The sequence below is a fragment of the Drosophila gunungcola genome (genome assembly GCF_025200985.1).
Source record: "Drosophila gunungcola strain Sukarami chromosome 3L unlocalized genomic scaffold, Dgunungcola_SK_2 000005F, whole genome shotgun sequence".
Classification (NCBI taxonomy): Eukaryota; Metazoa; Arthropoda; class Insecta; order Diptera; family Drosophilidae; genus Drosophila; species Drosophila gunungcola.
The window spans coordinates 583,804-606,776 of record NW_026453180.1 but is presented as its reverse complement, the minus strand read 5'-3'; the positions used below and the strand labels follow the sequence as shown (position 1 = coordinate 606,776).

At 39.3% G+C, this 22,973-nt stretch overlaps 5 protein-coding genes across 6 annotated transcripts; 2 read left to right on the top strand and 3 right to left on the bottom strand.

The window, feature by feature from the left end:
* Positions 1–136: 136 nt before the first annotated feature.
* LOC128259388 (uncharacterized) lies at positions 137–6,403 on the top strand. 2 transcript variants are annotated; one of them, XM_052991725.1, is made up of 7 exons: positions 137–1,181; positions 3,106–3,565; positions 3,639–3,753; positions 4,705–4,930; positions 4,989–5,166; positions 5,509–5,645; positions 5,704–6,403. In XM_052991725.1, the coding sequence occupies exons 1-7, from the start codon at positions 830–832 to the stop codon at positions 5,823–5,825; spliced, it is 1,590 nt and encodes a 529-aa protein (XP_052847685.1). In that variant the 5' UTR covers positions 137–829; the 3' UTR covers positions 5,826–6,403. The 2 variants fall into 2 exon arrangements, with proteins under 2 accessions (XP_052847685.1, XP_052847684.1); XM_052991724.1 differs by having other exon boundaries at positions 154–1,190.
* Positions 6,404–6,838: 435 nt separating this feature from the next.
* Positions 6,839–7,874, bottom strand: LOC128259000 (enoyl-CoA delta isomerase 2). Its single transcript, XM_052991063.1, has 2 exons — positions 7,365–7,874; positions 6,839–7,303 (listed from the first exon to the last, which is right to left on the bottom strand). The coding sequence occupies exons 1-2, from the start codon at positions 7,755–7,757 to the stop codon at positions 6,908–6,910; spliced, it is 789 nt and encodes a 262-aa protein (XP_052847023.1). The 5' UTR covers positions 7,758–7,874; the 3' UTR covers positions 6,839–6,907.
* Positions 7,875–8,328: 454 nt separating this feature from the next.
* Positions 8,329–17,218, bottom strand: LOC128259356 (centrosomal protein cep290). Its single transcript, XM_052991675.1, is given in 15 exon segments — positions 8,329–8,545; positions 8,612–8,942; positions 9,268–10,274; positions 10,649–10,781; positions 10,837–11,475; positions 11,974–12,666; positions 12,735–12,888; positions 13,225–13,357; positions 13,422–14,356; positions 14,510–14,754; positions 14,808–14,922; positions 14,925–15,393; positions 15,732–16,139; positions 16,551–16,724; positions 16,795–17,218. Coding segments are annotated over 15 exon segments (5,949 nt in total). The 5' UTR covers positions 17,116–17,218; the 3' UTR covers positions 8,329–8,353.
* Positions 17,219–18,547: 1,329 nt separating this feature from the next.
* LOC128259296 (gustatory receptor for sugar taste 61a) lies at positions 18,548–20,664 on the bottom strand. The gene is made up of 8 exons (XM_052991599.1): positions 20,520–20,664; positions 19,867–20,058; positions 19,620–19,814; positions 19,402–19,568; positions 19,227–19,349; positions 19,006–19,160; positions 18,685–18,937; positions 18,548–18,628 (listed from the first exon to the last, which is right to left on the bottom strand). The coding sequence occupies exons 1-8, from the start codon at positions 20,662–20,664 to the stop codon at positions 18,548–18,550; spliced, it is 1,311 nt and encodes a 436-aa protein (XP_052847559.1).
* A 243-nt stretch (positions 20,665–20,907) lies between these two features.
* LOC128258975 (gustatory receptor for sugar taste 64a) lies at positions 20,908–22,925 on the top strand. The gene is made up of 7 exons (XM_052991026.1): positions 20,908–21,103; positions 21,176–21,367; positions 21,431–21,625; positions 21,684–21,850; positions 21,920–22,197; positions 22,512–22,764; positions 22,823–22,925. Exons 1-7 carry the CDS (start codon positions 20,908–20,910, stop codon positions 22,910–22,912), a joined length of 1,371 nt encoding a protein of 456 aa, XP_052846986.1. The 3' UTR covers positions 22,913–22,925.
* The last annotated feature ends 48 nt before the right edge of the window (positions 22,926–22,973 follow it).

Genomic DNA, 22,973 nt, shown 5'->3' with positions numbered 1-22,973 from the left:
GTGAACCCACCAAAAAGCAGAAGAATACCACGTTTAGGGGTAAAAACTTAACGAAAGAAGGACTTGCGCAGTTTGAGCGAAAGAGAGCGTCCTGTGGGGAAGCCGAGCGGACAGGACGAAAGGCATCGAGCTGCGAACAGCACAAAATCAACAACAACTGGGTTCCTGCCGCGACTTGGATGGCCAGTCATTGGCGAAGTCTTCAATCGCGTTGACGTTCTTCGCTGGGAGCCGGATGCCGAAATCCGATATTCCGATATTCCGATTTCGACCAAATCGGTGTCGTCTGTTGTACGTGATGCAGTTGTCCCTGCGACTCGCAATTGCCTTCGTTTCGGTCCATCTGAAGAATGCATGAGGATTGAAGCTCCTCGCTGCCAAATGCATTCCCCAACTTCCGTTTCCTCGATCCAATCTCAATCTGTGTGTCCTCGCCTCCATGTGCATATTTTACTCGGGTGTGTATAAGTCGGTGTGTGAGTCCACTTAACTATGTGAATTCCGAATATATATTCATTTAAGAATTTAAAAAGTGAAGTTTTCTTAACGATCGTTCCTAGAGCACACATATTAAGTTAATCAATAAGGATATATCCTTATCCTGTCCCTGCTTTATGTGAATTAATCAAGTTGATATTTACGTGACTGCGAAAAGGGAAAAACGAAAAAACAAATGGCCAAAGTGCGTGCGATGCCATAGGTGACCCAAAAAAAAAAAGGCAAAAATATAATAAAAAAAAGAAAAAATAAAAAGAAAAAAAGAAAAAGAAAGCAAAAAATAAACCGAGTCCAATGCAGTTAGTTAGAGCCGACTACGCCAGATTGCAAAATGCGTTTGAATGAACCAGCTGAAAAAACGCGACCCAGAACTAAATCAACGATAGAAGGCAATAAGTTCGCGTCATCCGGTGACCTTCACCTCGAATGTCCCACATCCACATCCACACTCACATCCACAAACAACCTGAACCTGATCAGGCTGCTGCTCCTCATCACAACGATCATGGGCTGGGGATTCGTTTGCCAGGCCAAAACCATCCACGACACAGATACAGTTAACAGGATTCCGCAGGACCCGGAGCCATCCAACCTCGACTTGGACACCTCGAAGGTTGCCCTGCAAGCGACTGCTGCCACGCCCACGCCCACTGCCGCCCCCCTCGGGGTGTCCACGTTACGGAGTACGTACGGTAGGTGCCCCATCTGCACAAATAATTTCAAAATTGCTAGTTGCAAGCCTCGAATGCGGTTAGTGCATAATTATATAATTGGTTTTCAATTATCCTGCTGACTCAATCGGTTCGCCGTCATTATTGTCTTTGGATACCGGTGTCAAATGTACATTGTGCAATTCCACATGTTCTCAATGGGATAACTTATTTGGACGCTGATATAGCTGTGATTACAGCAAGGAGGTCAACATTACTAGGGCTATTTAAATCTTAATACAAATATGTGTCTCCAGTTGACAGTTAAAAAACATGTGTAGACTATTAAAGGTGTTAGTATTTAAATATTTGTATCTTAATTCAGGCACTCAATTGGTGTTATTTTGATGATATTTTACTTAGGTTTAAGGAATGTTTTGGGGTCTTAAAAAACATGTGTTGGCTTTTAAAGGTGTAAGTACTTAGCTCAATTCAGGCATTTAATTGGTCTTATTTAATATATATTTTACATATTTTGAGGCAATGATAAGTGTTTTTAAAAAATATGTGTAGACTATTAAAAGGGTTATATTTAAATAGTTTTTTTAAATTAGCTTAAGGCATATTTAGTGGTCTTAAAACAACATAGCGTAGAACAAATCATGTTCCAAAAACGTCAGCTTTTGAAAGTCAAAGATTTTTAAATGGGTCAATGTCAACATTATTGGCTCATAAAGCGAAACCTGTTGTTTATCAATATTCAACATTCGTGCTAATTTAAACGGATTTTATGCAAACATTGAAGATGCTGTTGTTGAAGCGGTAATTAATTTACTTTAATCAAATTTGAGCACTCTGTGAGTATATATTTAATAAGATAAATGTATGCAAACATACTTAAAAATTTAAATGTATTACATTTTTAATTCTGCAACAATGTTCAAAGCTTAAACTTTGCATAATTTATGGGGATAATAACATAACATGATATAAAATATAATATTATACTATATGATATTAAAATAGGCTATAAATTTAATTAAAAGCCTTTAAGATTACATTTTTTATTATTGTTGTATAAAAACAAAGTAGACAACTTTTTTGAAACATTTTTTTGTTTGCCTCTGAAATGATAAGTTAAATGTCAAAGCCGAGCAACATCGTTGCTTTTCGTTTCATAGTTTTTTTGTTTTAAAAACTTTTGTCTTAAATTGCCTTTGCACTTTTATTTAGCCACTGAAAATATTAAAAATATATTATATTATTACGAGTTGGGTAAAAAAATTCGTTTATAAATGGAAAGCTACATAAGTATGGAAAATGAAAAAATAATATATTGCTTGACTGACTTTAATTTGTTCATTATATTATCAGGTATTTTAAGGAATTATTGTAATACAACTTTTGCTATGACGGCCGAAAACATATTAAATCTCAAATTATTTAAAACTCAGTCGAACTTCCAAAACTTGAAACATTACATTAAGTTAACGTTATGCAGACCACAAGTTATAGAGTTGATTTTATCGGTATTTATACTTTTATGGCCAATAAAACTAGTTCGACTCATAGAGATTCCAAGCTAGAGAAGTTTGACTGTCAAACTTTTCAGCCATGTTGAAATTATCTAAACTTTAAGGCCATAAATTAGATATGCCAGACAAGACATTTGACTTTGACTGACACCAACGCAACTGATGACCGAGAAAATATTTCCTTGTTTACTTTTTGTTGAAGCAATCCAAAACATTTGTCTAATCCCGATGGGTTTCAGTGTACCCGCACCGAACAAACAAAGTCCCCCGCACACATTAGCATATACATATAGACATGCAGGTACAGATACATTTACAGATACAGATACACACATGAGTGGTTGAGCCATGTCATCAATTCTCAACTTTCTCCGTATCTCCTTTCTACTTTCTCTTCTTCCCCCCGCAACCACGAAACCCAGATTCGAAGGAAAGCGATAACTCCTTTCCAGCGGATGGGAGCAGTCAGGCTGCGGATGATTTGGATTATGCGATCCCCCAGGGCCAGACATCCTCGGTGCCGATCCTCGATCCTCAGGACAGTCCATCCAAGGGCCAGGATCTGGAGTCGTTGTCCCTGCAGTCGGGATCGGGCACAGTGGCGCCCGATTCTTCGGGGCGGAAGAACTCCTTCCAGCAGATTGGCAGCCAGAATGTAAATGCCTTAGTGCCGGCCACAGTGGCCACCGCCACTTCGTCATCCGCCCTGGCCACGCCCACGGAGGCGGCGAGAAACCGGAGCACTGGTCATGTCCGCAACTCCGCCGTTAAGGTGGACAGCAAGCATCCGCTGTTCAAGGGCCAGAAAACGGATGCCCCCATGCTGAACTACATCTTCGACACGTTCTCCTCGGCCAACAAGCATCACCATCACGATCAGAGGTGAGTTTCTGGGTGTGCAATCTTGATCCTTCAGAGAGCAGGGTGTACATATCCCCATGATGACCCCCTTTAGGTATGGTCCCCACTTCGAGGATGTGCAGCGACTGGGCCAGGCCACCAATCTCACCGTTCAGGCGGGCTCCAGCATCCACCTAAACTGCAGGATCTCCTTGCTGCAGGATAAGACTGTAAGTTTGGCTTCTCGCTTAAAATCAACAAAATTTATTATATCTCCTTAAAAGACATTTTCTTAGTTTTTTTACTTTAAATTTTATAACTTTTTCTGTAAAAGATAAGAAGTCAAAAAAATAGTCCAGTGCCAATTCAATATTAACAGTTTAAAAAACACATACAATTTTTAAATAAATTCATTTAATAATGTAAAATTTATATTACAAATTTTAATTAATCGGTACGAAATTGTATTCATTTAATTTTTCTTTTTAAATTAAAAGATTTTTTGCCATAACTCATAACTCTCATTTAGTACTTAAATTAATAAAGATAGGACCTTCGTGTATAAAGCGAAAAGATAACTACATAAAAACGATTTTAGTTTTGTCAATAGACAAAACTTTTTACCCTTCCCTAGCTCTGCAATGTTTGATAAAGTTGGTGCTGGTGAAATTTTTCGTTTTCAAGCGAGCTGCAAAAAACTGAAGCTGTCGCTGGGCACAAAAGACGGAAGTGGTTCTTGCGGTTAGCCAGCAAAACTTAGTGCAACTTTTCAATGCAACTAATTTAGGAATTTCGTCAGCCATGCCGTTGAAAAATTGTTTTGATTTTACAGAAAATTGATAATATATTTTTTAATGTCGTCTTAATCTTAATCTGCCCTTCAGGAAATGTCGTTTCTTAGCTTGTTTTCTTTACACCTATTATCAAATTGAAAGTTTTTTGATATACAATCAAATATATGGGAAGACAAAATTAAATATAAACAATTTTATGTGATAAAAAGAACAGCAAAAGGGTTAACAATGTCAAAAACCAAATAATTTATTTATTCTTTTTATTTACATATATTAAAGTTTATGTTATAAGGAAACATGTTACCTGCTTGAACATTTTGCAGGTTCTGATTCCTAAATTTGTAGCTACCTTGAGATATAAATATTTAAAATCTTCTCCGATATTAGGTCTCTTGGGTGCGCCACAATACGCAGGCTGAGGATAATGCCCTGGACCTGCTGACCGTGGGCATGCACACATATACGGGTGATAATCGCTACAAAATAGAGTTCCAGTACCCCAACAACTGGCGACTGAAGATAACCAACGTGAAGAAGGACGACGAGGCCATATATGAGTGCCAGATCTCGACCCATCCGCCCCGCGTCATTCAAATCAACCTGCATGTGAATGGTAAAATCTAAGCTCTGAAAATAAGTATGAACAATGATAAAAAAAGGACTTTGAACAGCTCCTAAGGTGATGATAGTGGACGAGGTGGGGGATCCGCTCCAGGAGAAATACTACGAGATCGACTCCACCCTGCAGCTGTCCTGTGTGGTGCGAAATGTGGCCATGACCAGTTCTGTGGTTTTCTGGAAGCACATCGACAACATCCTCAACTATGACGTAACTCGAGGGGGAGTGAGGTGAGTGTGCAATATATATAATATTCAATTAAGACTTTTAAAAGCCGAAAATAAATAAAAGTTCTAAATGGCTTATGCAAATTATGAAAACATGTTTTTATATTATTCTTAAATATATTTAGCCTTTTTGAAAAATAGTTTTTGACAATGTCACACTAATAAAAAAAAGGTTGTGTAGTTTTGAAATCAACCATTTGTATGTTAATCTGCATTAAAATGTAATGCTTTTAGTTGTAATCAGGTTATAAATTAATTTCGAATTAAGAGTATTTCAAGTCATTTGAAGAGGTTTTTTACAAGTATCAAGATTATTAAAAAATGTTATTAAAAACCTTATTTTAGCGTCAAAACGGAACTGATGGAGGATGGAGCCAACTCAACGCTTTCCATAGCCAAGATAAGTAAAACGGATTCTGGCAACTACACATGCTCCATCAGCGAGTTCCAGAACTTTACCATAGTGGTGCACATTCTGAATGGTGAGTGGGGTATACTTATATTTAAGTGAATTATAGATAATCAATTGCATCTTTCCAGGCGAAAGCTTTGCCGAATTGCATCATGGTGGTGCGAGTGGAATGCGGAAAACGTGGTGTCATCTGGTGGTGCTCGTGGCACTTCTGGTGCTAAGTAATTTAGGGGGGGAGTTTATTAGCTAAGGTTCCCGATTACTTTCGGTAGGTTAAGTGGGAGTAAACAAATTGAGATAACATCGTTTAACCTGTAGCACTTTTTGTTGATTAATTGTAAAGATTCTGAATTGGATAGGGCAGTTATTAGAAATAACTAAAAAATTAAAAGGCAGCCTAAGTTTAAGTGGCTATTATAGATATGTTTCTACGTCTATCAACAATTTGTACATGAGCAGGCACGCCTAGGATTAAGTGTACTATTAAGGTGGAGTATATGGAATGGAACTCTGAAAATTGGAAAATCGGAAAAAACGGAAAAGAGAGATAAAGGCCAACGAATTTCCCTAGCAGAATGTCACAATGTCAGAGTTATTGATACAGGAATGTAAAGCATAGTGTAATCTAAGTCACTACAAGTTCATTATCACCATGCTTTTGCAGCAGGTGTTTGAACTCCTGTGGGAACTACTCAATGTTGAACTATTATAAAGTGCAATACGGTCATATACATATTATATACATACACTCACACACACACGAACGAAATGATATGTTAATAAATGAATACTCGTATGTATGCAATAATAAAGTGAACTATAAACGAGCGCAAACTGAATTCAAAAGCGATATGAGCGGCAAAAATCGATTGGCGCTCCGATAAATCCAGGGTGGTTGCCAGATGGTTGCATTTTATTTGAAATTTATGCTTATCAGTCTTATTTATGTTATGCATTAAAAAACACAAAACAGAAATTAAAAAAAATATTTCTTTTATTATTTTAAATAAGAAATAGACTGTAGTTACGTTAAGTATCGTGGACTTGAACAAAAACCTTTCTTTTATAATCTATTTGTATAAAACAGTTTAAATGAACTGATATAATTTGCCAAGATAATGTTCGTTTGTTCACACCAAGAGGCATTTTTGCATGGGTTTCCAAGTACATACATATACACTGGTACACTCAAGAAGATTAAACCATTGCGATAGGTCTTAAAATACAGCAATTAATACCTTTAATCTAATCGCAGGAGGTTCATTTGTTGATCTCTTTTTAAACAAACATACTAGCTATATTTCGACAAGCCTAATATAACTAAACAACTAATCACAACTTGGATTTGATTTTACGGCTGGCGAAATCCATGATGGCCTGGGCGAATTCGGAATGTTGAAACTGCAGTAGCAGTTGTTTGCACTCGGCTTCGTTGGCCTTAAGGAGATTCTCCAGGAATCCCTCCTTGACGAGGCGTTTTCCTTGTAGCAGAGAGTTTTGGGGTAACTCGGAATACTGACGCAACTTGGGCCAGACTACAGAATCCAATTGGCTGGCCTTGAAAATACGCGAAACAAAGTTGAACTGATAGGCCTCCTGGGCGGAAAGGGGTTCGCTTAGTAGCAGCGTTTCCGAGGCCTTGGATCGGCCCAAGATTAAGGGCAGCATATAGGAGGAACCACCTTCGGGCACAAGACCCAACTTGGTGAAAGGGGTGTGAAAATAGGCCTGAAATAATAATTACTGATTAAGTATATCTAAAATACCAGGAGACCCAATAAAAACTCACCGTTTCTGAGCACCAGGCCACATCGCTCAATCCCACAATGGTGGCTCCAATTCCAATTGCCGGTCCGTTGACCAAAGCAAACACTATCTTCCTACAGTTCACAAAACTCAAGACCATGGCCTTAAATGTCGCATTCGACTGTTTGAAGAAGGCATCGAGATCATCGCTGTTTGCAGATTGTGTCAAGTCATTTCCGGCCGTAAAGATATCGCCAACTCCGGTGAAGACCACCAGGCTAACGCTTTCATCATCGTTGACCTCGGTCAAGACCCGGGTCATCTCCTGGTAGGTGAACCTGTTGATGGCGTTCTTCTTCTTCGGATTGTTGAACTTCACCACGAGCAGCTTGCCTTGCTGCTCCACAAGCAGCTGCTGGTATCCTTGGTACGACATCGCGATCACAGAGCTCCGGAAAGAATGAAATGCAAAGTCCAATCAGACTTTCATTTAACTAACTCTTGATTGTCGGTGTTTATTGTTGTTTAATCCAATCGATTAGGGGCACTCCTACGCATCATAATTGATAAGCGTAGAGATGTGCGATGATTGGTGATCAAGTCACGGTTTAAAAAGTAAGTTGGGTTTTACTGTCTCATTTAAATATTTTTATCTACATCTATTTAAGTCGTATTCATTTTTAATATTTATAGTTCATAGTAATTCTTTAGATCTCAATAGTTTAAATTTATCTAAACTTTTATGCCATAATGAAGTGAAATAAACAAATGCTTTTAAAATCATAATTTTGTTAGCTAAACATTTATACTACGATGTTCAACCAGTTTTTTTTTAATTTCTTAGAATTAAATACAAAATTATTTGAGTTCTTTTGAATTGAAGACGTTAACGTTAACACCTCTGACAAACGTTAGCTCGATCTGGCAACACTGTAAAGAGGCGCCAAGCTTGAATTACCATCAGAAGTGAAAAAAACATTAGTTTTATTTTTCTTTTCGCTGTACAACATTCATCTTATTATACAAATGTGGTTATTCGCTTATTTCATCAATAACGGGCACATTTTGGAGCTCGGAGCACTTTCGTTTCCACAAGGCCAGCTGTTCCCTCAGAACTTTTTCCTTGGCGGCAGCTCGCGTCAACAGGACTTTCGCCTTTTGCAGGAGTTGCGTCTTCTTCAGCAGCTGCTCCTTGATGAATTTCAGCTCCTCGTTGGCGGCGTCCTTTTTTAAGTTTGAACCATTATAAAATAAATAATTTTATGTGTTATATATTAATCAGTACTTTACCTTACTGCGACCACCGCATTGACTGCACTTGGTTCGCTTTTGTAACTCCTGCTGCAGTGCGGTAATCTTCTCCAGCGCCTCTGCATTTTGCTGCTGCAATCGCGTCGCCTCTGCCGGTGTGGAATCCGTGGAGCTCCTGGACTCCGTGGACCGTCGGCCATCCTTTAAGAACTTGTTCTCCGAACGCAGTTTCTCAACCAGGTTGCGAAGCGATAGGATCGTCTGTTCCGCCGACTGGCCCTGATTGGTATTCACTTTTAGGCCACTGCACTTGCACAACTCTCGCCGCGATTCGTTGCGAGCCATCTCCTCTTTCAGGGCAAGGATATAGCTAGGAAAATGGGTATACAAGTTTGAAATCACAAAATACAATTTTTATAATATTATAAGAGTATAATAAAAACAATGTTCTTTTTTGAGCAAACGAAATACAATAACTATTTTCGAGTAAAAAAAAACTGAACTCAAAAAACATTTTTTTAACCAATGAATCTTATTAAATTATGCATAAAGATTACGTTAAAAATTACAAATTTTTAAATCTTAAAGAATATGGATAGATCATCGAAAGAGACTCAATTTTCTTATTTCAAGTGATTTATTTTATGAGTCCCTTAAAAAATGGATATAATTAAAGAACCCCACTTAATACTCACTCCTCCAGGTGCTTGATCCTCTTCTGCAAGCGATCGCTGCTGTCTCCCTGCCGCAGAAGATCCGAGTCCAATTGCAGCTGGAGATTCCGGGCCTCCAGTCGGATGTTCTGCGCCTCGATGGCCTGGCACCGTTCCTGCATCTTCTCCAGCTCGGTGGTGAGGGCATTGCTGCCCCTGCCCTCCAGTTCCATGGCAATGATCTTGCGCTGCTGCAACTCAATGCGGGATTTGAGGGCCCCAATGAGATCCGCCTGGCTCTGGTCGAAGAAGTGGTCATGGGCACTCTCATGGGCCTGGGGATGATGAGCCGGAGAGCTGCACTCGCTGCTGGGACCCGTAAAGGTTTCCGGACTTTCCGAAGGCGACGGTGTGAACTTATTGACACCCACATGCTGGAGATTGGGGCAGGATGGAGTGCGGCAGCATTTGAGGTTATTGGTGGAGCCATTACTCGCCGGTCCACTCCTGCCCAGCTTGGATTCGAGTATCTGCTTGTCCTTCTCCAAACGGGCAATGGTGGTCCGAGCTGCTTGAAGGAGAGCCCTCGTCTTGTCCAGGGCCAACTCCGTCTCCTCCAGCCTGGCCTTGGTCTTCTCCGCCTGCTGCTGATACCTCTTCTGCTTTTCCCACAGCTGCACCTCGTTGGCACTCCTCGTCCGCTTGGCCTCCAGTAGGGTTTGCTGTCGCTGCAGCTGACCACGTGCCTCGTCCAGATCGGACTCCAACTGCTGGATGCGCTTCTGCTGATTCTCGTTCTTCACCCGGGCATTCAACTCCGTTTTAATGGACACCACTGGTCGCTTGAGTAACTGCTGCCGCAGGGATTGACTCAGATCCCGGGCCTGCTTCTCCCTTTGGGTCACATTGGCCAGCTGGCGACGCAGTGCCTCCATCTGGGTGTGGTAGATCTTGTTGGTGGCCTCCGTGCGATTGAGATCGGCAGCCAGCTTGGCTATCTGATCCTCCGAGAAGTTGGAAGTGTCTTTGATATAGCGCTGCTGGTCGTCCTGGAGGATAATTTTCAGTTAGTTAAGAAAATAGTTAAAACAATTTTTTTTAAAATAAAATATGAACGTTATCACATAACATATATATAACACAATTATTTTTTTTTAGCTTAAACCTACTTTAAACTACTTAAAAACATATTTAATTAATTAATATAAACGTATTTGATTGTAACATATTTTTTAAAACAAAAACCTACTAGTATTAAATTATAATAAATGTAATTATAAAAGGAATATTTAATTGGTTAATTAAAATGATAATTGTTTTTTTTTTATCTAAGTAACAAATATTTAATCTTAGAATTTAAGTTTTTCATATTCAATGTTTTAAATAGTTTCACACTTCGTTTTATATATGAACTCATACTTACATGGAAGTTCTTAAGAGTATCCATTAAATCCTTAATGTGCCTATCTTTTTCATCCAAAAAGTTGCGTAGCTGATCCAATTCGGGACTCACATTGCTTTCCACAGATTTTTCACGCTCCTGGCAGAGTTTTAACCTATTTTCCAAATTTAGGATTAGTATTACATATTATGATCTACTTGAAAACTCACTTATCCTTTAGTATTTCCACTTCTTCCTCCCTAGTTTTCAGGCTCTTCTCATTGTAATCCAGTTTGTCCCTCAGATCCTTGATTTGCTTATGAAGTGTGGGCAGTTCCTTGAGCTCCTCAGTGTCCTGTTTTTCCTCTTCTCCTTCGGGTTCTTCATTAACTGGAATTTCCACTGGCACTTCAACCTCTTCTGGAGGCCTCTCCACCGAGCTGCTCTCAAATAATTCCTCAATTTTCTCATCCGTGAGTTCATTAACTGAGTTTTCGGAACTCGAACTCGAGTCTGTGGTTGGAGTACGCTCCAAAACTGGCTTGGTCTTTAGTTCCAACTTCCCCTTGAGCTCCTGAATTTCCGCATCCTTCGTTTTGATATTAAAATTGAGGTTGTTTACGGTGGCCCTGAGTGATTCGTTTTCAGCGGCCTGTTTACTGATGGCCTGTTGACTCTGATCCCTTTCAGTTTGCAGGAGATCCTGGTACTTCTGTATGGACTGATCCTTCTCGAGGAGTAAAGTGTGGAAGGAGAGTATGGTCTTCTCCACCACTCCACTGTGAGGACTCTCGGACTCGCGGCTCACCGATCTGGAAGCCTCCAATTGTTTGCCAAGGACCTCGATGCGTTGATTGGCTTCCAGGAGGCTATTTTAGATTATGATTCATTAATAAATATAATCTACAAATTTATATGACACACAGTTGCGGTCAAAATAATAATTATAAAAATGTTAAAACTTTGTAAAATGTATTCGTATAATAAACAATAGTAAATCATTTTAAAAGAATTTAAGAAAATCACTAAAAGATTATCAGGACACATAGCTTTAGTTTCTTAAAAAACTTGAATATTGTTAAAAATGCCTACAAATTATTTTTCTAGTATACAAAGTAAATTATTTTAAAAGAATTTAAGATTATCATAACCTATCGTCATTTAAAATTAAAAATTGAAAAAAAAAATGTATTCTACGAAACTATTTAAAAGATTTTAATTACACTGACTGTAATGTGGTTTTCAATATATATCCCATTTAGTTTATCGAACTTCTATTTAAAAATTGCTTCTAAGCTACTTTCATTTGCCTTATCCATGAGATAAAAAACTACTATTATGTTGACCGTAGCTGTATTAACTCTTACGTTTCCTGCATTTTCTGCAGCTCTAGGACGGAATCTCTCCTGGTTTCCTTATCCTCCACTGCATCGGCGGTCTGAACGGATTGGTTCTGCTGGCTGAGAATGCCATTCGTTTGGACTGCCGTTTCCGAGAGCTTTACTGTATCCTCCTGCGTTTGAGTGGCACTATCCAATTGCGGATGTTTCCTGAGCGGTGAACCAATGGGCGAGGATTGCCTGTCGATCAGTTGGGCGGCTCTCCTCATGGCCGGAATTGGAGTCACTGCATCCGTGTTAGTTTCCGCATCCACCTTGGATTCGGTTTGACTTACTCCCTCACCGAACAAAGCCTGAATGGTACTCCAATGCTCGGTGTCGGTGGCTTGACGTAGCCTCAATTCACCCAGTTCCCGGAGGAGCTCCTCCTGTTTGGTCTGCAGAATCTCACAACGCTGTTCCAAGAGTCTCGTCTGCGTTTCAGATTTAATGAGCTTCACCAGCTGCTGGGAACTCTCCTCTTTGGGTGCAATCTTGGCCTGAACCACTGTGGATACTTCCTCAATTAGGGCAGAGTGATCTGCCAGACGCAGCTGCACTTGCTCCTCCTCCAAGCGGCGTTGGAACTTTTGGTAGGCGAACACAAAGTTGGTGAGGAAGACCAGTGGCGTAAATTTGGCATATTTATCTTTGAGCATAGACAAGGAATGCTGGAGGAATCTAACAAATTAATAAAAAAAATTAATTTAGAAATGTATTTAATTTATTTAAATATTAATGGATTTTACCTGTGCTTAATATCGCTATTGCAGCGCTCCTGCTGGAAGTCCTCTTGCGTTTGTTTCAAGGATAACTCGCTGGCCAAGAGTTGGCTTTGCAGGGAGTCCGCCTTTTGCTGCAGTTGCTCACGCTCTGTTTCCAAGCGAGAGCACTCAGCTTTGACTAAAATATATTTATTAAATATTACATATTAAATACTATAATCAATTCCAAGGAATATACAATTTATTATCACTTACAATTTTCTATATTATATATTTTATTATTATAACAACAAACTGATGGTCAGTTGGAAAGAAACTTCTAAAAATAATTCTGGGCGTTAAGCCATTTAGCCAGTCAATTGACTTTTTTTCGCTCTAATCTTTTTGATGTATATATAAAAACTTTTCACCTTAACTTAGAAATCAACACACTGCCAAATCCAGTTAAATAACGTGATTAAAATGTATTTCCATTTAATTCTAATAAATTATAAATTAACAATAAGAGACTTACCACTGTCCAAATCCCTTTGAACCTTGGCCAACATAAGTTTCTCATCGGAACTACTTTGAAGATCTGCCACCAGATGACGCAGATTAATGTGGTTATCGGTGATCTCATTGAGTAGCTTTTGCTGGGAATGAATCTGGGGAATTACCAAAAATTAAAAGGTAAAATATAATAAATATTAAAAAAATAGAATAACCAACCTGTTCGTTGGCCACCTGAAGTAGACCCTCCAACTGTTTGGTTTCCCTTTGCAGTTCCTCCTGTTTACTCCGCCAGTTGACCAATTCCTGCTGTTGCTTTTCAAAGTCCTCAGCTGTGATATAATCCAACTGATAGTTTTCCTTGATAATGCCATACTCTGTACATAAATCCGAGGGTTTTAATTCGCCCAGCATTTGCTCCACCGCCTGACCAAGTTGCATACTCAAAATGGCATTGCGTTGCTCCAACTTTTGCTGCTCTTCGTAGGTATATAAATTTATACTTGTAACCTTCTTTAATTGATTTCTAGTGGCTAATAGTTCACTCTTTTGCTGCTCTATATTTATGGCTAAGGATGCCTTGTCCTCTATAAATCTTTGTTCCTGTTTTCTCGACTCTGTGAGCAATTGATCGTAGTCTCTTCTCATATAACTATAGGAATTCCCTTGCTTTTCCAGTTGCAACTCCAAAGTTATTAATTTATCGTGAAGCTGTTGATTTTGACTCACTAATTCACTGCCATCGGCGGACATGTGAAGACGCAGTTCCTCGTAATGCTTTCGAAGAATGGAGAGTTCTGCCAGATCCTCAGCTCTGGGTTCCTGTTGGGTATCTGTTATGGTAGGTCTGTGTAGTCCCTCTGTGGCTTCAGTTGGAGAACTTGGCCTTGTGGCTGTATTAATATGGGGATCCTCCACATCGGCATGTTCCTCTGGCATTTCCGGCACATCGCCAAGACTTTGCACGGAGGACAATTCACCCGTTTCCGAGTCGCTGTAGTTCTGCTGCTGCAGCAATTGACGCAGTGCCTCCTCCCGGGCCTTCAGCTCCAGAAGTTGACCCTGGAGGCGCTGTGGAGGGGCCGTGCCACTGGGAAGAGCTTCGATTAGACGGCGCAGTAGCTCGGAATCGATGGTTATGTGCTCGGAAGTGGCTGAAAAAAAGGGAAACCAAATGGTAAAGTGGTCAAACAAATTAAAACAATCCTAAAACAAAAAAACTTTAAGCAAATAAATGTCCAAGCATTTTAAAAATGCTCACGAATATGTTTGTAAAGTTAAAGTTAACTTAAGGCTTTTAAACTCACCATCGTACTCCCTCAACTTCTCCAAAATCTCGTACATGCCGGAGCGCAGTGTCTCATTTTCGGCCAAGACTTCATCGTATCGGTTTTGCATCTCCGAGCTGGCTGCTCCATCGCCCTGGCCACGTCTTGGGGAATTCTCCAGGGGAACTGCCACACTGGCGGGAACTTCACCCACTTCGCTGGGCGCCTGCAAGGATTCGTCCAATCGCTTTGGTTGATCCTGTTGCAGCTCCAGTAGCTTTCGTCTGGCCAAAGAAATTAAGTGTAACTGAAATAAATATAATAACAACCTACTTACCTCAGCTCACTCTTGTCCAGCTTCAGTTGCAGACGCAGTTCCTCGGAAGTTCGCAATTTAAGGCTCAACCGCTCGATCTGTTTGTCCTTGTTGCGCTGCTTGGAATGCACATTTTGGCCAAAATGACCACATCTTTGGGTATTTTGAGTTGGGCTCGCAACAGCTCGTTTTCCTGCACCACTTCGTGCAGGGAATTCAACTCCTGGATGTAGGTCCTTAGTTGCTTATCGCGTCCTGCTAGCTTCTGTTCCAATCCCGAGCAGCGTCGTAGTGCTGGCACCAAGCCATCCTCACCTTTTTTGTAGCATTCCAGGGCATTCAGGGCATGAAGTGCCTGCTTCGACTTGAGGACATTGTCCTGCTCGGAGGCCTCCAGCATTGCCGACAGCTCCAGATTGCGGGCATTGGCCACTCGGAGCCGCTCCTCGATCAGCTGACAGCAGGCACGCGGCTGCTCGGGATCCTGATATCGCTCCTTTTCGAGGCTCAACTGGTTCATCACCCGGGTGGAGCTGACCATCTCCTCCGCCATCGTCTTGAGCCTCGCCTCCAGCTTCTCAATGAGCTGCTCCCGAGATTCCAAAAGCTGTTCGGGATTGGAATTGGATTTCGAGTTACAAATTTGTAATTTTAATTAATGAAATCATAAAAATTAAGATCTAAGCTTTATTTTTACATTTACACTTCTGCTAGAAATATTTTTATAATATTCCATTTCTTATTAAAATTTGAAACAAGAAAATTGAAAACTTTGTTTTTCTAGTAATATTAATTTTTTAACGATTTTTTTACTGCTTCTATTTAAATGTTTAACAAATTAAATATATCAAGAACATGGAAAACAAGATGCAATTTTTGGTTAGATATTAATTTAATGCTTTGTTAAGCCCCAAAATTAAGAAATGAAAAGAAAATTCTACTTACATGTCTTAGCTTTACGTGCTCCTCCTCCTGTTGACTGTGGCTACCGGAGGAAGTGGTCTGCACCGAGCTGATGCTCTTGCCCTCCAGCTGTTTCTTGAGGCGTTCCAACTCCCTGTCTCGATCCTCGAGCGCCTGCCTCCAACCCAGTGACTTCGTCTCGTATTTGTCCAGGAACTGCCGCATTTCCAACTCCTGTTTTTCACGTTCCACCTCCAGGAAGGTCACATTGCCCTCCAGTCGAGTGATCTCCAGGCTCTGCTGCTGCTCCTTTTGCTTTAGGGATTTCCGCTCCTGCTCCACTTTGGTGATGTCCTGGCTGAGCTGCACAAGATTGGCCTTGATGTTCTGCAGCTCTCGTTCGTGGAGCACTATGGTCTTGGATTGAGCTATGTTTTGGTTTTGGAGCGTCTAAATTGAAGACATTATATTTAATAAATATATAAACTTTAACTAACAAATGTATTAATACCAATTCATATTCAAAAATATTTATAAACATTAATACGTACAAAATGTTTGTCAAGTTAAAGACATTTTGTTTAATGATTATAACTTCAACTAAAAATTTATTACCAAAAATTTCAATTCAAGAACATAAATTAAACCTAGAAAAGTATTACCAAAAATTCCAATTCAAAAACATAAAGAAACCTTAAAACCTTAAATAAAAATGTGACTTTAAAAACATAGATTAAAACCGTCATAATAAAAGCTTAAATAGCAACAGTTCAACTCAATCGAAATGTAAATTTTAAATTACATTTCTTTTGTTTACATGATCTTTTAAATAAGTATTTTCCTAAAGTAAAGCTAACCCACCTCAATTTCCTTGAGCAGCCTCTTGATGTGTTTATTCTTTGAGTCGATGTTCTGGAGTAGCTGCTCCTGTTTGTCCAACTCGGACAAGGGATCCGACGAGTCCTTGTCGCTGGCCTCGGCCTGCTGGGCTGCTTCCCTTAAACGCAGCTCCAACTGGCGGATTTCCTCCCCTAACTAATGCAAATATAGGGTTAAAATGAATTGCTTTCACTATATAATCTTCATTATATAATCTAGTGGGCACCTCCTTTGTCTTGCTTTTCTGGCCATCGCGTTCGTCCTCCAGCTTCTGCAGCATTCGCTTCAGCTTCTCGTTCTCGTCCTGCAGGCGGCGGTCAGAGGATCCTCCAGCGCCAGCACTCTGGTCCTGCAGCCGCTGCACCTGCTCGCCCTTGTACTCCAAGACGGCCAGTGTGAGTTCCAGGGTCTTCCGCAGCGACTTCTTGGGCAGCTCCTCGATGGATTCGGCCAACTCGAGGAGCGTCTCGTACAGCTCCTGCTTCTGGCGCGCCGAGAAGTCGCGAAACTTGCGCAGGGACACGGTTTCTGGTATTTCCATGCTCATACCGGTGGCTCATGACCTCACTTCGCCGCGGTTCCTCACGTTCTGAGTGAAAATTTTACCCCGATTTTCCACACAACTCTCCCGTTTTGGCTTTCGAATTGCCGAGCGGTTGCCATGACATTAGGGTCAAAACAAGGGTTGCCATTGCCACTGACTCACGTGCGAAAGGCCGGAAATTTGGGGTGCCGGCAGTGCCAGTTAAATGAACCGCTCTTTGTTTTTGCTGGCATTTTGTTTTGCTACCTGCTTCGGCTGCGTACGGCAGACTTCCTGACAGGATAATTGCCTCCTGGGCTGCTCCAGCCGACAAAAGGATTGGGAGTAACCGAAGGCCCCAATATAAACAAAAATGGTAGCTGGTAACCAGGAAAGTGTTAATTGGCAAAGTGTCAAAGGCTGAGTCCTGAAATTGAAAAGCCATTTCGCATTGCAGCGACTTGGCAACTTTGCCTATTTCTCCTCCTCTGGTTGATTACATTACACTCGTAAAATAAACGTAGTATATACAAGTTTTTCCTATTTAAATAAAATACTTTTTGCTTTAGTTGTTTTAAATGTGAAAATATTACATTTTTTAAATATTTCATGCTCAATTTAATTAATTTATTGCTGTTCTTAGTTTTTTGAACTATTTGATTTTTTTTGGAATAGATATTTTTACATGAAATATTTAATTTAAGTTAATGAGTAGAAAAACCTCATATTTTAAATCCAATGTTTTCTACGTTTGTTACAAGTTTTTATGATTAAATCAAGCAATTTTGATGCATTATTATAAATATTATAATTTTATATTCAATTGATTATGAAATATAATAACATATAATACAACAGGAATAAATTTGTTTTAACATCTACAATTTGTTTTATCAGTGTAACACTTTTTTGGTTACTTTTCCTACCCCATCTCTCCTCTTTTTTGGTAACTTTACTCACTTTTAGGTAACTTCACCTTCTTCTTGTCAAACTCGTTGAGTTGCCATCAACATTACGTTTGTCTACATGTGTAAGATTAATTGAAACTAATGGCAAACGACTTTGGTTGCCCTCCCATTTGTGGATTCGCCCTGTGCAAATGACAGCTGGGCCGAAAATTGAAATGATACTTCAAATGGCCAATTATCCGGGCAGTTTTTTGGCCATTTAATAATCAGTCACCCTCCTGTTGCACCCAATTCAGGTGGGTTTCATGATCTCACACATTCAATTTCAATTGAATCAAATGACTGACTCAATTACTTATATTTTTGTAAATTACCAAATACCTTAAAATGCTTTAATATAAATTTATAGTGTTTTAAAGGTGATTACTAAGGTCCTCAATATAATTATGCATTTTATTGTTATGAGTTAAAGATTTGTTATTTGTAGAACTATATTTTATTAGTTAATTGATCAGGGCTGATGATTTAATTTTCAATTCTTTAATTTCTTAAGTGCAGCGTAGATCTTTGGGGCTCTTTGCATCCATTTGCAGTAGCATAAGTTCATAGGTCACCAGGGTGGCAAGCATCTACATGGAATGGAAAATATAAATATTAATAAACTCTAAATATACATTTTTATTACTCCAAAAAGGCTCTTTCGTGTCAAGTAGTACAAACGATAACCGGACAAGCCCACGAACTCGCTGGTCAGCTGATTGGAAAATCTTTGCACCTCCTGAGTCCAGTGACCATTGGGCACCAAATACAAGGATTTCAGTGGCAACAGCGAGGCATCGTGTATTTTGGAGGCGATCATAAAAACAAGGCTAGTCCTGGCCAGTAGAAATATCAGCGAATACCAAAAATATACGTAATTAATGGGGGTTCGCAGTTTGCTGGTTAAATAAATAAAATGTTTCATTACTTCATGGTATTAACAAATATATATAAATATATATCTCACGTAAAAATAGCCAATGCCTGGCTACAGATCACATACACATTATTTGCACAGGATACGAAAACAATATTCGACATACTGTCATCCACTAAACTGGTCAACTCACAAAGGCGTATGTGATCACGTCGGATATCATACCAAAGAGCATCTGGAACATGCTAAAGGAAAAGGTTATTACTAACAAAACATATAGAGTATAGTTAATATTTTAAAAGTAATCTTACACGACCCTCCAAAGCCAGAACTCGATCAGCAAATTGCTGAAACCTTTGAGCCAGTCCAATACTGGTAATCACAATAAAGATGTCCGTGAAGTTCCACAAAAAGGTGAAGGATCCATTAAGCCACTAAAATAATAAAAAATGTATAAAAAACTAAAACTTAAGAAAAATTCCTTACAAATCCATAGCAAACGGAGAACATGTTGCAGGGCAGCAGAAACATTATATCCGAAAACTCTTTCTCCAAATAGTGTTCAAAGGTAATTCGAGAGTGATTTGTTTGGCATTGCCTTATATGCATGCTATAGCTGCGATATCCAGAGGCATAGTAAAGAACATGGTCTCCTAAAATAAGTTATTAATAAAAACAATAAGTGGGACAATGCAGTTGACTACCTATGGCAAAACAGAATACTGAAATCACTACGAGGTTCACTCTTGACCGAAGACTCCGCTTGCAACGTTTATAAGGAGGAAACAGCATCAGGATGTCCAAAGAGCTCCAAGGTAACATTATATGCGACCAGGATCGAGCAAAGCCAACAAAATTCAACCAGTTGATAATGCCCACAATGAGAAAGACCAAACCAACTAAGTGATTATAAGATGAATATTATGACTTAAAATTACAATTAAAACGAACCCATATTCTTGGCATTGAGTCCAGCATTGAAGATAACATTGGCACCAACTAAGGTCTTAATACCGCCGAGTAGTAGAAACAGACCTGTGACTCCCAGGCTAATGCTAATTACTTTAAATTTTACATCCTGCGGATTGCGACTAAGAAGATTCGATAAAGGCATAATGCCAAAGAACTGGGCCACACAAAGATCTGAAAGAAAAATATATATTTTTTAAAATATGAAATTAGAAACATTGCCCAATTACAATTTAACTTAGGAGAATTTTTTAAACCTTTAACTTTTCTGTATTTTAACGACTAATTCATAAAAATGTTGTAATTGAACCTTTGGTTTTGGAAATTAAAATAGGTTTATAGCTGATGGATTCCCTAAAATAGTTCCTGCACCCAATGTCATAGAAACTAAAGTATTCTTATGGATCAATAAAATTAGTTTTAAATTAAAGCCCCAAACTTATTAAAATAGAACTTATGTAATTTTAAAATATGGCCTTAGACTACAGTTTTAGACTCTTCGGTATGAAAACAAAGCTAAAAAGTATAGCAACTATAAACAAAATAAATAAATAAATAAATACCTATACTATAATACTGTCTGTAGTTTAGTTAAACTAAACTTCCCTCCTTTTTTGTTTGCTTGGTTCACTTACACGGCCTGATGGCTCTGTAGAAGGTGTCCAGCTGCTCGAACTCGAATCCTCCCTGGGCACATCGCAATCTCATTTTGAGGATGGCCCGCTGTTTCTGGCGTTGCACCTTCAGGTGCTTCAGGATGCTATCCGCAGCCTTCGACATGCTGCTCAATTCTGACCTCCGCTTATACCGTTTAACCAGGTCGGTCGAGTTTCGTAATTATTGTTTATATCCTTCAACTAGCTTAGTCTAAAACCCGTAATTAGTGGCACTTCAAACGGTCACCACGGTGCAGCCAAAACCATTGTGGGGCTTTCGGTGGCTCAACTTAAGTACTCCGCCCATGACAAGCTTTGGACCTACCTAAATTTCGCATTTCGTGTCAGTGCAAAAAGTACCAGCGTCATGAAAGGACCTACTTTGAACTTTCGTAGACATCCCAGCAAGGATAATGGCATTAAATCAGTGGAGATTTTGGCCAAGCCCGAAACTCCACCACCCAAGTTTATTGAGGAATCTAATATGGAATTTAACATATTGGCCAGCGAGAAGCTGCCCAACTATGCGAAACTGGATCTCTTTCATAGAGCTGTGTATCCATGTGAGTGGTTTACTGAAATTAATATATAAATAAGCTGAAAAATATTTGAATTGCTTCAATTCCCTCTTTGAGTCATGCTTTTGGCCCAATGTTTTGCCGTAATGCCTTTATTGGGCATTCGGGAGTCAAATCCAAGACGCGTTCGATTTGCCTACAAATCTGTGCCCATGTTTGTCACCGTGATCTTCATGACTGCCACTTCTACATTATTTCTGGGCATGTTTACACGCCTAGTTAATATTGGTATTACGGCTAAAAATTTTGGTGAGTTTTAATTAATAAATATTATAAAAGGTATTTATCTAAGGTATTTAATAATCTTTTCAGTGGGTTTGGTGTTTTTTGGCTGTGTTTTGACTGCCTATGTGGTATTCATTCGACTGGCAAATAAATGGCCAGCAGTTATACGCTACTGGACCAAAACGGAAATGGTTTTCACCAAACCACCTTATGAATTACCCAAAAAAAATCTTTCACGTCGAGTGCAGTTGGCTGCCTTGGCCATTATTGGCCTGTCTTTAGGTGAATATTTCGTTATATCTCATTAAAATAATAATCCATAAATCCTCCTTGCTTTCAGGTGAACATGCTCTATATCAGGTATCGGCTATACTGAGTTATAAGCGTCGCTTAAATATATGCACCAATATAACCGAAGTGGCCAGTTTTGATAATTACATACAAAGAAACTACGACTATGTGTTTGAAATACTGCCTTATAGTCCGGTCTTAGCTGCTCTTATGTTGGCAAGTTCTTCCTGCAATATATCAAAATATACAATATATTATATCATTTAATATATATTATTTTCTTAGCTAATCAATTTAGCCTGCACTTTTGTTTGGAACTACATGGACCTCTTTATCATGATGATTAGCAAGGGTTTGTCCTATCGATTTGAGCAAATAACTGCTCGTATTCGTAAATTGGAACATGAAGAGGTCTGCGAATCGGTGTTTATCCAAATTCGGGAGCATTATGTCAAATTGTGCGAACTACTGGAATTTGTAGACAGCGCCATGTCCAGTCTTATATTGCTTTCGTGTGTTAACAACCTATACTTTGTGTGCTACCAGCTGCTTAATGTTTTCAAGTAAGTCTACTTAAAAGATATTGTTATATTAAATTAAAATTACTTAACCTGAAATCTACATGATTTCTAAATTCATTTAAAATTAAAAAAAAAAACTTTACCCTCTTTTAGAGTTATATGGTTGATAATATATTTTATTTCTAAAAAAATAACTGTTACATTTTTCGCTTCTCAGCATAGTTTTATTTTATTTCTTACAAATTTTTAATATAAATAATTTCTAAACTAAATTAAAATTTGATCAACAAACAGATGTTATTTACAGCATTTTAATTATAATAATTATTAAGCATTTCTTTTTTATAACCCCCAAGCAAACTGCGCTGGCCCATCAACTATGTGTACTTCTGGTACTCCCTTCTGTATCTGATTGGACGCACGGCCTTTGTTTTCCTCACGGCGGCGGACATCAATGAGGAATCCAGGCGGGGATTGGGGGTCCTGCGGAGGGTTTCGAGTCGCAGCTGGTGCGTGGAGGTGGAGCGTCTGATATTCCAGATGACTACCCAGACAGTGGCCCTTTCCGGCAAGAAGTTCTACTTCCTCACGCGTCGCCTTCTCTTTGGAGTGAGTTTACTATAAGTTCACACCTCTGGACTGCCTTTACGTTTACACCCTTTTTTAGATGGCTGGAACCATTGTCACCTACGAGTTGGTCCTTTTGCAATTCGATGAACCCAATCGACGCAAAGGACTGCAGCCCCTGTGCGCCTGATGAACACAACAGTGCAATAACAACCCACTCTTTTGGCCATTTGTCATGTCAGCTGAATGTG